This window comes from Protopterus annectens, chromosome 8.part1 (assembly GCF_019279795.1).
Source record: "Protopterus annectens isolate FY-2018-M chromosome 8.part1, PAN1.0, whole genome shotgun sequence".
NCBI classification, from domain to species: Eukaryota; Metazoa; Chordata; order Ceratodontiformes; family Protopteridae; genus Protopterus; species Protopterus annectens.
The window spans coordinates 395,377,137-395,391,211 of NC_056742.1; the positions used below are offsets into that span (position 1 = coordinate 395,377,137).

At 40.3% G+C, this 14,075-nt stretch overlaps 1 protein-coding gene across 1 annotated transcript in view; it reads right to left on the bottom strand.

Annotated features, from left to right (window-relative positions):
- The window catches only part of N4BP1 (NEDD4 binding protein 1), a 679,137-nt gene that overhangs the window by 504,702 nt on the left and 160,360 nt on the right, over positions 1–14,075 (bottom strand). Inside the window, exons 3-4 of the mRNA XM_044081613.1 lie at positions 12,899–13,314; positions 12,364–12,787 (exon numbers count right to left, since the gene is read on the bottom strand). Of these exons, the coding sequence (XP_043937548.1) occupies positions 12,364–12,787; positions 12,899–13,314 (840 nt within the window). The remainder of the gene's footprint in view (positions 1–12,363; positions 12,788–12,898; positions 13,315–14,075) is intronic.

Below are 14,075 nucleotides of genomic sequence, written 5' to 3' on the forward strand. Positions count from 1 at the left end.
ACCACAGATACACGTGCGTGTGTACACACACAGACACCCCCCATGGTCAATTTAATGTATCCAATCTAACTACTGCATTTAATAATACCATACAAATTTTATTAGACAGCTTTGCCCGAAAACAGATCATGTTATCAAAACAGCAACAATACAATGCAACAGGCATCAAGATGCACACAATCCTGTTCATGCTTACCTTCAGGGCAGCATTAGCGCTCTCTAGTACTGCTTTAGCCTCATATCGCAAAGCACCAGGGTTCAAACCTGACCTATAGTCTGTGCCTCTGGGGAATCTGCATATTCTTCTTGGGTTTGTGAGTTCTCTCTCTGTATTATAATATGGTTTTCTCATACTTCCCAAAACCATGCTGGCTCAGTTTGTATGGGTATATATTAAAGAACCAAACTCAATGACTGCAACGTGTATAAAAACATGCATAAAAAATGACTGCAGGCACAACAAATCACACACTACCACACATACCTGAAAACACCCATTACTTAAGCAAAAGTCGCCCACATGAAAACTCCACACTCCAACCAAAATCCCGCACCCCCAACAAAAACACAAATAGTATCACACCACACTCGCCAACTAACACCAGAAAACCTAAAGCTGCATTTTAGCTGGGGCAAGCCCATGTGCACCACCCCATACATCTTCAACCTTTTATATACAAACTACAGGACTGCACAACAGTTAGGAAACTGCATTTTTCCAATAACTGCTGTACCACAATTTTGCACAGCCAAAACCACGTACTTTTCAATACGCCGTGCATGAAATCTGACCACCAGTGTTGTTAATCATGCACTGCTCTATAAACTTCGATAAGGTGATCATCTCAATGACACTCATATATCAATTAAAAACATTGTGAAATATTGTCTCGAGAAACAATGAAACATGTCCTTAAATGTGATTTCTCTTTTTAAATTCTCACAAAACATGAGGCTGCTTTTATCAACCTTTGAAAAATAGATGAAAAAATTGCCAGAAAGTTGGACGTTTTAAATGGAGACCTTAATTACCTATTACGGTTGTATAAAAGGCTGCACCTAACAAGGTGATTCACTGTGGGCTAGACCAGGGGCTCTGTCTGAAGATTTGTGGTTCCTGGTGGGATGGTTCACTCGAGACTCAAACTATCTTGCCTTAAGAAGCAAAGGCCTGCAACTCTGAATTAAATCTACAGCTTCTGAGCTGGAAGGGCTGTGTGGGACTGAACCTGCATAGACTAGAACTACTGGGATTAACTCCGACTGAAAACCTGCATTTAAGGTACTAAGCAAGTGACTGTATAATTTCCTGTGCACAGCCTAAATGGGCTATTTGGCATTTTGTCTAAATAAAACTGCGTGCTCATGTATCACTGGAGTTAATGATGGTGTATGTGGGGCATTTTGGCCAGGGAATTGGCAAATAATAGTTTTTTTCTATTCTTTTGCTGTCACGGACAAACTACTTGAGCTAGTTTTCCTGCGTTATCGGTGAAGACAGAAACAGACCCACATTTTTCTACTGAGCTGCAATCTGGGAGGCACAGCAATTATCTAAAACACAGTTAAACTGTTCATTTACATAACTGTTCTTTGGAGTGACTGCTGTTATTTGATGTGCGCTCACTCAGCTGACAAGAGTTAGTTTTTCAACTCTGGGGTGGCAGGGTAGAGGGATAAATCCATGACTACAACCCAGGTGACAAGTTCAGATATAACTTGAGAATTTGATGGCACAGGCAGGGAGAACTTTCATGCTCATCCAGGAGTGGATGGAAGTTCTCACCTAATTTCTGCCACAGCTCAAGTAACAGGCCCTCACTGGGGAGTAGGGGCTTGCCAAGCACTGGAAGACTAAATCAGCAGAATGTGGTATGGGAGCATGCATGCAAGAACTGAAGGGTACAGGTGGCCCTTGCAGTGATGTGATGCTCACATCACTTCTTGGAGGCAGGGGTTGGCATACTGGCAACAGCACAAGTATCCACATGACTGCCTGGATGACAGCCCATTAGAAGCTTGAAGGCCAACAGTCAAGGGGCAAAAAGATACAATAGATAAAAAGTTTTACTTTCTTGCTGTGGTTCTCTCCATAAAGGCATTAATGGCAAACTTACATGACTCTTAAGGTACTTTATGGACTCTAAGCGACTAATTTGAAGCTTCAGCAGCAATGACTGCTAGTCAAAATGGCTGATATAATTGCTACCCACAGAACTGTGTCTGCTATTAAGAAAGAAAATCCACAGAAGTGTCTGCTATTAAGAAAGTAAATGAAGATGACACTGAGTTTTATTTTTTTTTTAAAAGGTATGCTACACAAGAAAACGGGGAAAAGTCAGAACAGGCTAAAAATTATTTTCCCAAATAAGAGGAAAAGTGCTGAAACATTAAACGGCTATGAAAGAAATGATTTATACTGACTGCAAAAAAAGTTAAAAAGTAACTGCTTGCTACAGCTTGCATAATTTCTGAAGTGCATGCTATAAAAATTACACAACTGGAATTTTAAAGCTGACACCTTGATAACAGCTCAGATGCTCAATTTAAAATATATTACAAAAGCTGGAGTTAGCTCCAAATAATAAAATAGTAAAATGAAAATATTAGAATTTTTTTTTAACAATAGGCATATTTAAGAGAGCATTACATGGTGTTGCAAAGTGATACCAGGCATTCAGGCAATTTAGAAACTTTATAAATAATCCAATAAACGATGCTGAGAGGTAACCAAAGGCTTGAAAAGTTACTACCATGAAAAGTCCACAAGAATACGCAAGTAAATAAAGTAGATGAAGTATAAAAATCCAAACGTTGACCTTTATTTGTATAAAAAATGGTAAGCGCTTTCACTAATGCTTCTTCAGACCGTTAACATTCAAATGCTTTACTTAATTCATTATATATACAGCACGTGAATGACCTCTAATCAAGCTCTTTAAAGGGCTATGAACTCATAAAAGTATACATTTCTCTACATCCACCATAGTAAACCATTTAAAAATATATTCAGCTTACATTCGCTACAATGTTAGGCCACTTGTTAACTAAAGTAGCCCGTTATAAGTTGTTATTTAAATATATCTTAATTCCGCTGATTCGTTAATATGCTTGTATGATATGAATTATTTACATTTACAATATATAGGTTACAATGGGCTACAATGGTAGACTACTTGTTAACTAAAGTAGCCCGTTATGAGTTATTTCAATATAACTTAATTCCCCTGATTCGTATATATGCTTGTATAATGTGAATTATTTACATTTACAATATATAGATTGCAATAAATGGCTATATAAATTCATACCGTTACACCCAAAAATAATTGCATCAAACCTGTGCATCTTATAATGTGTAAAAAAATATCCCGATATCTGAATACATTCATCACATATAAAGATAAAAGCACTTAAAAGCATTTAATAAAAATTCCCATGAAACACGACGCTTCAAGAGAAATACTCTTTGAGCCTCTAAAGACGGTCTATCTATTAGTATTGAAAATAATACATTACAAAAAATCAATCATGTACATACCATCTAATTAATTTCTACTATCTACTGCCACTCCGAATTAGCGACCATAGACGTCAGCATCATCGAGACCACACAGCTAGGTAGTATGCGCCCGACCAATCCAGACCACACTCAGTACCTAGCCCTCCAATAGATGGTAAATGCCTATATCCACTGAGATGCTGGACATAATGCGAGTCGATCACGCACATCCCACCCAGCAGTACAATCGCAACAAGACCGACACATGTAGCATAACAGCAGCAAACATCATAAGTATCCTGAGTATGCCATAATACTAAATAAGCAGTTAACATTACTCTTGAAATTAAATATCATAGCTACTAATTTAGACTTACAAATTCTAAGAATCATAAATGCATATCTCAAAGTAGCAACTAATGTCAAGCATACTCGCCAATGTTAAATTAATAAGTGAATATAAATATCATTCCAGTATTTTCAAGGCATACTCTCATCAATACCAATGTTAACGTACAGACACCTCTCATTATAACACCGATGATATAAAGCTAATACATACTTATATATAACCAGTGATAAACAAAGGAGCTATCACATTCTCTTAAGGCGTCTCACTCTAAGAGCAAGTTTAATGGATGCCCTATCATTGAGGCCCTTTCCTTTATCTGCCCTAAATGTCAAAATCCAATTAACCTCCCTTCTCTCTGTGGTATTTCGTATATTTCCTTCCCTTATACCAGGCACAAGTTGATCCACAACCATAAACTTAAAACTATGATGTATACCCTCACTACGAACATGTTTTGCTAGGGCATTGTGATTATGTCCTATACGTATAGCATAGAGATGTTCCCTAATTCTAGTTTTAAGCATTCTATTAGTTTTCCCAACGTAAAATGATTGGCATAGCTGACATATAGCTAAATATACTATATGTTCAGTATTAACAAGAAGCTGTAACCTGAAAATGATAAATGTGTCCTGTGTTAGGATGTATCAAACTATTACCTGTGTATATATAGGCACAGAAATTACAATTGCCACATCGACTAGTGCCTGTATGTATAGATAATTCACCTTTATTAATTGGATGGCATAAGAGTCTTTTAAGATTAAATTTATTCTTATATAGAAAATTGGGTCTTTCGCCTATTATCTGTTTAAAGTCATCATTACTTGTCAAAATATGCCAATGTTTATTAATGATATCTATAATGTATTTTCTATCATTAGTGTAGTACATAGGTATTCTTAGGTATTTAGCATCCCTTTCTCTACATATAGTAGCATTACTTCCTTCAGAAAAATATGGTGCAGCTCTATCTTGCCTAAACTCACTAATATTGCTTAGACCCATCTTGATTTCATTTTCGTTATACTCTCTTTGCATAAGTCTATACCTAAAGTTATTAATCTCATCCTGAAAATAACAATCTGTAGCGTTTAACCTTGGAATCCTCATACTCTGTCCTTTGATTATATTGCGAAATATATGTTGGGGATGCATACTTTTCCTATGTAAAAGGGCATTTCTGTAGCAATTTTTTCTGTAAACCCCAGTGTTAACTTGATCAGTCATTACCCGTTCAACATAAACATCTAGATATTCTATCCTAGTATCAGAGTAATGGGAGGTAAATCTCAGGTAAGAAGTCATACTGTTAATTTCATCTATATAAATTTGTAAACTTTCAAAACTACCCTGCCAAACCAGGAAGACATCATCTACAAAACGTCGACAGAATCGAACATGGTGAATGTGTAATTCATGCTGAAACAAAATATCTTCCTCCCAGCTGGCAAGGAACATGTTGGCGTAACTGTTGGCACAAGATGTGCCCATTGCTACGCCATCACGTTGTAAATATACTTTATCATTATACACAAAAACATTGTGCTCCAGTATAACCTCCATAAACATAGAGATCAGATCTATTTTTTGACCAGTATATTGGCTATGTTTACTTAAATACTGTTTTATAGCATATACACCTATGTCATTAGGGATGATCGTAAATGATGACTGTATGTCTAATGTAACAAACATATCCAAAGTCAATTTAGAAGTACTGAATTGATGGTATAAATAAACTAAAAATTGTTTCGTGTCTTTAAGGATATGTGTGTTCATATCAATGATGGGTCTAAGGTGGTTCTCAACAAATAGAGATAACGGCTCTGTGCACCATCCACCTCCTGAAACTATAGGTCGGATGGGAGGGTTAGTGCTATGCTTGTGTATCTTGGGTATTACTGGATATTCTACTAATAGGAAGTCACCCAGTTCTCTATCTATGATATGACTGTTAACTAATTCACATATCATGCCATACAGCTTATATTTAATGTGTTCAAGACGTTGTTTATCAATTACCTCATAGTATTTGTTATCATTAAGCATCCTCTCCATACTAATATCATAATGGGTTTTGTCCATAACTACTATAGGACCTCCCTTGTCCGCTGGTCTAAAGACAACGCTCTGATCTAGTCTAAGTCTATTTAAAGCTTGCCTTTCATGATAATTCAAATTGTTATGTACTTTGCAAGGTTTACTAGTTGAAAAGCACTCGTATATATCCTCTTCAACTATTTTATAAAACGTTTCCAATAATGGATGATTCTGAGGTACATAATCACTCAATTTCTTTAAGGGCTGTGAGCTACTACTGATGTCATTTCCATATTGATACCTTAACAGAACATTTCTCACAAAAATGTTTATATCTATCAGAACATCAGTTAGTTTGCTTTTAGCTGTAGGAATAAACGTTAGGCCCTTATTCAACACATTAATTTCATCACTATCTAATATTTTGTTGGAAATGTTCCAAATTAAATCACATTCTTGTGATTCCACATTTTCTTGAGTGTTTGATTGGATTGTCTTTCTTCTGAGAGTTTCCGCTTCTGCCGCCCACGACTGGCAGAGCGGCCTCGCTTGTCCCCCTTCCCCATTGATATGGGGAGGGGGAATTGTTGAAGGAACTTCTCCTGATGTAAAAAAATTTGAAGTAGATAGACTGTGGCCTTTAGTTTTAGGGCGTACTGATGGCATTACTGTAGTAAAACTCGAACACGCATTTAAAGTATTATGCTGTCCACTCATGTCATACACCTTAGGATCACTTAAGGAAGTAGGAGATCTTGAAAGAAAGTACAGTTTTGTACCTACCATAAATGTAGATGTCCGAGAGGTATGCATCTGCAGTCCTAACAAATGGGTTGTCCTGGCCCCAGGCAGCCCTTCGGTCGGCCGGATTCCAAAGTCTGGATCTGGCCTCGGCTGATGTCGCACTTCACCCGACGTCATAGCTGCAGTTCAGCGGGTATAAAGGCATTAGCCGACGCCATTTTCCTCAGTGTTTCTTGCCCCAGATGCCAGGTGCCCTCTAGGAAGGCTAAATTTGGATAAATGCAAATGTTTCCAAACAATAGAGAGCAAACATAAATAAACATGTATAAACATATATACAAACAAATACACCATAATAGATTCCCCCAGCTAGCTACAAGATGGGCAAATACCCTAGGAGTACCAGAGGGGAAGGAGGGTGGGTAATCCTGACTGCAGATGCATACCTCTGACATCTACATTTATGGTAGGTACAAAACTGTATTATGTCCTTCAAGGATGCATCTGCAGTCCTAACAAATGGGTAGAATACCATAGCCAAACTGGGGGAGGAGGCACTAAGGAGGCACTAAGAGTTTATGGTGTAGTTAAGATCCCTTGCAAAACAGCAGTGGCAAAACCTGCTCGGGATCTGGAGTATAAAGGTAGATTATAATGCTTGGCAAATGTATGCACGGAGCTCCAAGTAGCAGCCTCTAAAATGTCTTTGGTAGCCACTCCTCGTAAGAAAGCTGTAGTAGTGGCTGTAGCCCTTGTGGAGTGAGGTCTGATGTTTTCTGGAGTTGCCTTTCCATGAAAAGAGTAACAAAATCTAATGCAATTTCCTATCCATTTTGAGATTGTTTTGAAATTGCTTTTCCTTCCATTCCTGTTGCATATGCTACCAGAAGCTGGTCAGTTTTTCTATTGTTCTTGGTTCTGTCCAGGTAGTAGCGCAATTGTCTGTGTACATCCAAGGTATGCAGCAATCTTTCCCCCCTGTTCTGTGGGTTGGGGAAGAAAGTTGGTAGGTGTATTGCTTGGTTTAATGATACCCTGGAGACCACCCTTGGCATAAAGGTAGGATTAGTTCTCATGGACACTCTATCCTGATGGAAGATAAGGAAGGGCTGTACTGCCATTAATGCCTGTAATTCAGAAACCCTTCTAGCTGAAGTGATTGCAAGCAGGAATGCAGTCTTCCAAGATAAGTACTGTAATTCTGCTGTTGCTGCTGGTTCAAAAGGGGGAAGTGTCAACTTTTCTAACACAAAGTTCAAGTCCCATGTAGGCAATGGAGGTTTCCTTGGTGGCTTTACATTTTTAATTCCTCTGAGAAACTGCCTGAGTAGAGGTTGAGAAAAGACTGGAGGATCCATGTTGTATTCTGCTGAAATTGCTGATGCATGAATCTTAATGGAGGAGTAAGAGAGACCATTGTGGAAAAGCTCAGCTATGTATTCCAGGATGTTAGCTATGTTTGCCAATGATGCATCCACTCCTTTTGTTGCACTCCAAATGAGATATCTTTTCCATTTTGCTGTACAAGTTTTCCTTGTTGAGGGTCTGTGAGCCTCCAAGATAATGTCTTTAACCCTTTGAGATAAATCTGGGTTATTTTTCCTTATGTAATGTTCCAAGCAGCTAGCTGCAGTGTTTTCAAGTTTGGATGCAGGATTTTGAAGTTGTTCTGTGTTAGCAGTAGAGGTAGTAAGGGTAGAGGCCATGCGTGTTCCCGGGACATACTCCTCAGTAGCGGGTACCAATGTTGCCTTGGCCAATCTGGAGCTATCAAGATGATCCTCGGGTGATGCTCTTTGATCTTCAGTAGCACTTTGTGCATCAAAGGAAGAGGTGGGAATGCATATGCTGTCAGGTTTTCCCAACTGAAGGATAGGGAGTCCACCTTCCAAGCAAGTGGGTGGTATGTCCTTGTGCAGAATTGTGGGAATGCATATGCTGTCAGGTTTTCCCAACTGAAGGATAGGGAGTCCACCTTCCAAGCAAGTGGGTGGTATGTCCTTGTGCAGAATTTTTTCAATTGGTGGTTGTGTGGGGATGCGAACAGGTCTATTTCTGGCAGTCCCCATTTCCTTGTGATGGTTTTGAAGATGTCTGGATGCAGCATCCATTCGTGGGCATCCGTGGTGGTTCTGCTTAAGATGTCCGCTAGTATATTTTCTTTTCCTGGCACAAATATGGCTTGGAGCTGAATGTTGAGGCTCAGGGCCACATTCCAGAGGTCCATTGCCATCCGGCATAGAGGATATGAATGTGTGCCTCCCTGTTTGTTGATATACCACATGACTGTGGTGTTGTCCGTCCTTATCAGCAAATTACCCTGTTGAAGAAATGGTCTGAATGTCTGAATTGCCCGTTTTACTGCCAGCATCTCTTTTTGATTTATGTGTAGGTTCATCTGGTCTTGAGTCCATAAGCCTTGTATGCACTTGTCCACCATGTGTGCCCCCCAACCGAGGTCTGAGGCGTCCGTGGTGATAGTCTGGTTTGGGTGAGGCCTGTGGAAGGGCAGTCCTTTGTTCAATTGACAGGCCTGGGCCCACCACTGGAATTCTTGCTTCAGGCATGGAATTATTGGAATTTGGGTTTCTAGGCTGTGCTTGTGCTGAGACCATAAATTCCTCAGGTACCATTGCAACTTCCTCATACGTAGCCTGGCATGTGGGATTAATATTATGCAGGATGCCATGTAACCCAGGGCTTGCAGGATTTTCCTTGCTGTAAGCTGGTTCTGCGTTGTTAATGCCATGAAATAGAGTGGTAGCTGCTTCTGTTTTTCTGCTGTGAGGAATGCCATCTGGTTTGATGCGTCCAGTTCTGCACCCAGGAAGGTTATCCTTTGGGATGGTATCAGCCTTGACTTTTTTGTGTTGACTGTGTATCCCAGGGCTTGCAGCAGGTGAATAACCTTTTCAAATCTTTTGTTAATTTGTCTTTGCTGTCCGCTTGTAACAGGCAGTCGTCCAGGTATGGATAAATTTGAATTCCTGTAGCCTGCAATGAGCAATTACTGATGCCAGGCATTTCGTGAATACTCTGGGCGCAGTAGATAAGCCAAAAGGCAATGCTGAGAATTGATAATGCTCTGATCCTGCAAGAAATCTGAGGTATCTTCTGCAATTTGGTCGTATGGGGACGTGCAGGTATGCCTCCTTGAGATCCAGAGTCACCAGCCAAGACTCCTTGCCCAGCATGGGAAGAAGTTGCTGTAGGGTCAGCATTTTGAATTTTGGAACAATGAGATATGTGTTTAGAGCGGACAGGTAGAGGATACGTCTCCATTGGTTTTCCTTTCTTGGTACTAGGAAAAGCCTTGAATAAAATCCTTGTCCTTGTTGCATAGCCGGTACCTTTTCTATAGCTCTCACCCTTAGTAGGTGGTCTATTTGCTGTAGAGCGTTTGTCCTTTGGTTTGGAGGGAGGTTTGGCATTCCTCTCTTCCTTGGAAGAGTATGGAAGTGAAACCTGTAGCCTTTGTCTATTGTCTGTAAAATCCATTTGTCTCCTGTAATGTAATGCCAATTTACTGAAAATAAGGCTAATTTTCCGCCTAAGGGTGCTGCCAGTTGTTCCCTGGTAGGCAGTTTCAGAGCCAAGTCACTGTGATTGTCCTGTAGAAGTGGTAGTGGCTGGATCTGTGGCAGTAGTTCACTGGCTGTTAGGCTGCCACTGACGTCCCCTGTAGGCACCTCTGGATTGACCTCTGCCTCTAGGGCATCTATTTCTGCTTCTCTGTGCTCTGGTGGTGTCTGGAAAGGACCAATTCTTGGAAGGCCAGTTCCTACTAAACCTCGGAGGCTGGACCTGTAAGAAATCCTTGACTGTCTGGACAGAATGGACAGATTTAGCTTTTTCTTCCACCTTCTTCAACACTTGCTGTGCAGGGGAACCAAACAAACTGTGCTTTTCCATGGGAGCATCTAGAAGCTTTGACTTTACATGGTCTGGTAAGGATTGCTCTTTTAACCATGCATGCCTTCTGATCACTGTACCAGTCATAGCTGATCTAAAGGAAGCCTCCAGTGCATCACAGCCGCATTTTAAGGAATGATTACTGACCTGCTGAGTGTTATGCACCAAATCCTGAAGGGACTTACGGTCTAAAGGTTCAGGCGAGGACAGTTTTTTAGTGAGCTGATCTAACAGAAATTCCTGATACTGTATCATGTGGAATTGACAGTTTAAGGCCCTAGCCGAAAGAGTAACAGAAGTATAAACTTTTTTACCCCATCTCTCCAATGCCCTAGATTCTCTTTCAGAGGGGAGGGTTTTTTTGGCAGAGGCAGCTGCTACAGCTTTGGGGCCCTGTGAAATAGTTTCAGGATCTGCAATAGGAGCCTTGTATAAATGATAATGTGTGTCCGGAACCCTGTAGTATCTGTCGGGCTTAGCAGGGGCTGGAGGCAGTGAGTCAGGGGCAGTACAAGCATCATTAAATGCATCATCCACAACTGTAAGTACTGGAGGAATAGCTAAAGGCCTATGCTGTGGTAAATGTAAAAAGGTCCTAAGCCTTTTCCTAGAATCTGAAAAATCCTGGCCCTGCCATTGAAATTGTTCCCTCATAGCATGCAAGGTTTCCCCAAAAGAAAATTCCTCAGGAGGAGAGGCAGAAGGTATGGAATCCTCTGCATCAGAGTCCTCATATGGAGAGTAAGGGCCCTCTGGAGGATTTGTGTTTTCTGAATCATCAGAGGAATAATCTGAAGAAACTGGCTCAGGGGGCTCTGCTCTAAGCCTCTTCTCTGGAGGTGGGTGAGAGGCCCTGTCAGGGTGAGACTGGGTTCCCCTGATCAAAGAAATGAGATCCTCTGCTAGACTAAGCATTTGAGTACTAGAGCTAGGCCTGTGAGAGGGGGCTTTAGCAGGCACGGCCTTTGAAGATTTAGCTGCTTTAGCCCTGGCAAAAGCCTTAATTGACATGGATGCAGGGGGCCTAGCAGCTCCACGTGCAGGAGTAGATACATCTAAGGGGATAGTATCTGATAAATCCTGAGAAACTGTAAGAGCAGGTGGATTTTCAGTAGCAGATTCAGCCATGCTGGAAGAGGCCTCGGTAGAAGGAGGCATGCTTTCGGCCGAAGGAAGAACCGCGGACTCTGCTTCGGCCGAAACCGAGACACTCGCGGTTGCCTTAACCGCGGTTTCGGCCGAAACCGCGGACCGCGAGTGTTGGTACTTTTCCTTATGCTTTTTAGCTAAATGTGTAGTCAGAGTCTCCGACGGCATGATATAAGCAAAAGCGGAGCCGAAAAACTCCTCTGCAAACTCCGACCGACATCTAAGTGTTCGTCGGTTGAAGGAAGCACAGGCTAGACAAGCTGCTACGTCGTGGTCTGGGCCTAAACAAGGTAGGCAGTAAGAGTGGAAATCTTTATGAGGTATTTGTTTCCCACAAGTTAAACAGTTATTCACTTTTTCTGACATCGGCTGAGGCAAGAAAGAGTCCCCAACGGGGTACTTAGCTTTTTAGAAGTCTTCGGGAGTAGCAATCTCTGGTTCTGACCGACCGGCACTTGCGAACAGCTTCTGCTTCGGGCGCCACGCGGCAAGAAAGACTGAGGAAAATGGTGTCGGTTGATGCCTTTATACCCGCTGAACTGCAGCTATGACGTCGGGTGAAGTGCGACATCAGCCGAGGCCAGAACCAGACTTTGGAATCCGGCCGACCGAAGGGCTGCCTGGGGCCAGGACAACCCATTTGTTAGGACTGCAGATGCACCCTTGAAGGACATCAGTGGATTTGTCCATTGCCACAGTATGGATAGTAGCTTCAACTTGAGTTCGCTCAGGCTCACTTATGACATCAGTATATGTAGAATCATTCTCAGTAATTTGTTGATGAGGCTGTGACAATTCACTAGTCTGCATATGCACAGGTTCAGTGGAATTAATATTATTTGAAAATTGTCTCAAAGGATTCATGAACCTAGGCCAGGCAAAAACCTGAGAAGAACGAAAATCTCGAATGTCTCTGTCCATCTTATTTCTTTTTTGCTGCAGAAGGCGTCTCTCATATACTAGAATGCCATCTAGCATATTATTAATAGCATGATTTAATGGCAGTTCTGGATATGTCTGGCAAAGTTCCTGTTGTTGTGACATAATTGACTCAATTAACTGTTCTTCCACTGGTGTAAAAAAGTCTATCAATAGTTGAATGTATTTCTTACTCTACTCTAAATTTAGTTTTTGCCATTGTGTCAATAACTCAGGATACTGGTCGCCATATGTTGGCATTTTTAAAATTCTCAAACCTCTAGGTATTATATTTCTCACTAAACACACTTCAAAATGCTGTCTCTGAGTGGAGAGGCATTTCAATTTTAACATATCAACCTCCAATTTCTGGAATGCCGTATGCATTCGTTCAGCCACCTCCAAATTTAATTCTTCATTATTATTAGCTTGTACTTCATAGAGCATTAACGAGTTAGCATTGTTTTTAAGACAGGATAACATTTTAATCTTCAGGCTTTCGCCCCTTTCACCGTTAAAATGAGAAACGTTAACACTTGCCTTAATACTGGATTGAGACATTGTAGTAACATTGTTTCCTTCCACTAATGCATTAGTTTGTTCATGTCGAGTCACGCCATCTGGTCTATAATCCAGTTCTATGTTATCTGTAAGCTCTGCCATGTCACCGTGGAATCGGTAAAGTAAAATAAAACTAAACAGTAAAAATGTCGTTCCCAGCAGTGTAAATACCTCTCTGAAGATAAGAAACCCAATAAATAATCCAATAAACGACGCTGAGAGGTAACCAAAGGCTTGAAAAGTTACTACCATGAAAAGCCCACAAGAATACGCAAGTAAATATAGTAGATGAAGTATAAAAATCCAAACGTTGACCTTTATTTGTATAAAAAATGGTAAGCGCTTTCACTAATGCTTCTTCAGACCGTTAACATTCAAATGCTTTACTTAATTCATTATATATACAGCACGTGAATGACCTCTAATCAAGCTCTTTAAAGGGCTATGAACTCATAAAAGTATACATTTCTCTACATCCACCATAGTAAACCATTTAAAAATATATTCAGCTTGCATTCGCTACAACGTTAGGCCACTTGTTAACTAAAGTAGCCCGTTATAAGTTGTTATTTAATATGCTTGTATGATATGAATTATTTACATTTACACTATATAGGTTACAATGGGCTACAATGGTAGACTACTTGTTAACTAAAGTAGCCCGTTATGAGTTGTTATTTCAATATAACTTAATTCCGCTATGAATTTATATAGCCATTTATTGCAATCTATATATTGTAAATGTAAATAATTCATATTATACAAGCATATATACGAATCAGCGGAATTAAGTTATATTGAAATAACTCATAACGGGCTACTTTAGTTAACAAGTAGTCTACCATTGTAACCTATATATTGTAAATGTAAATAATTCATATCATACAAGCATAT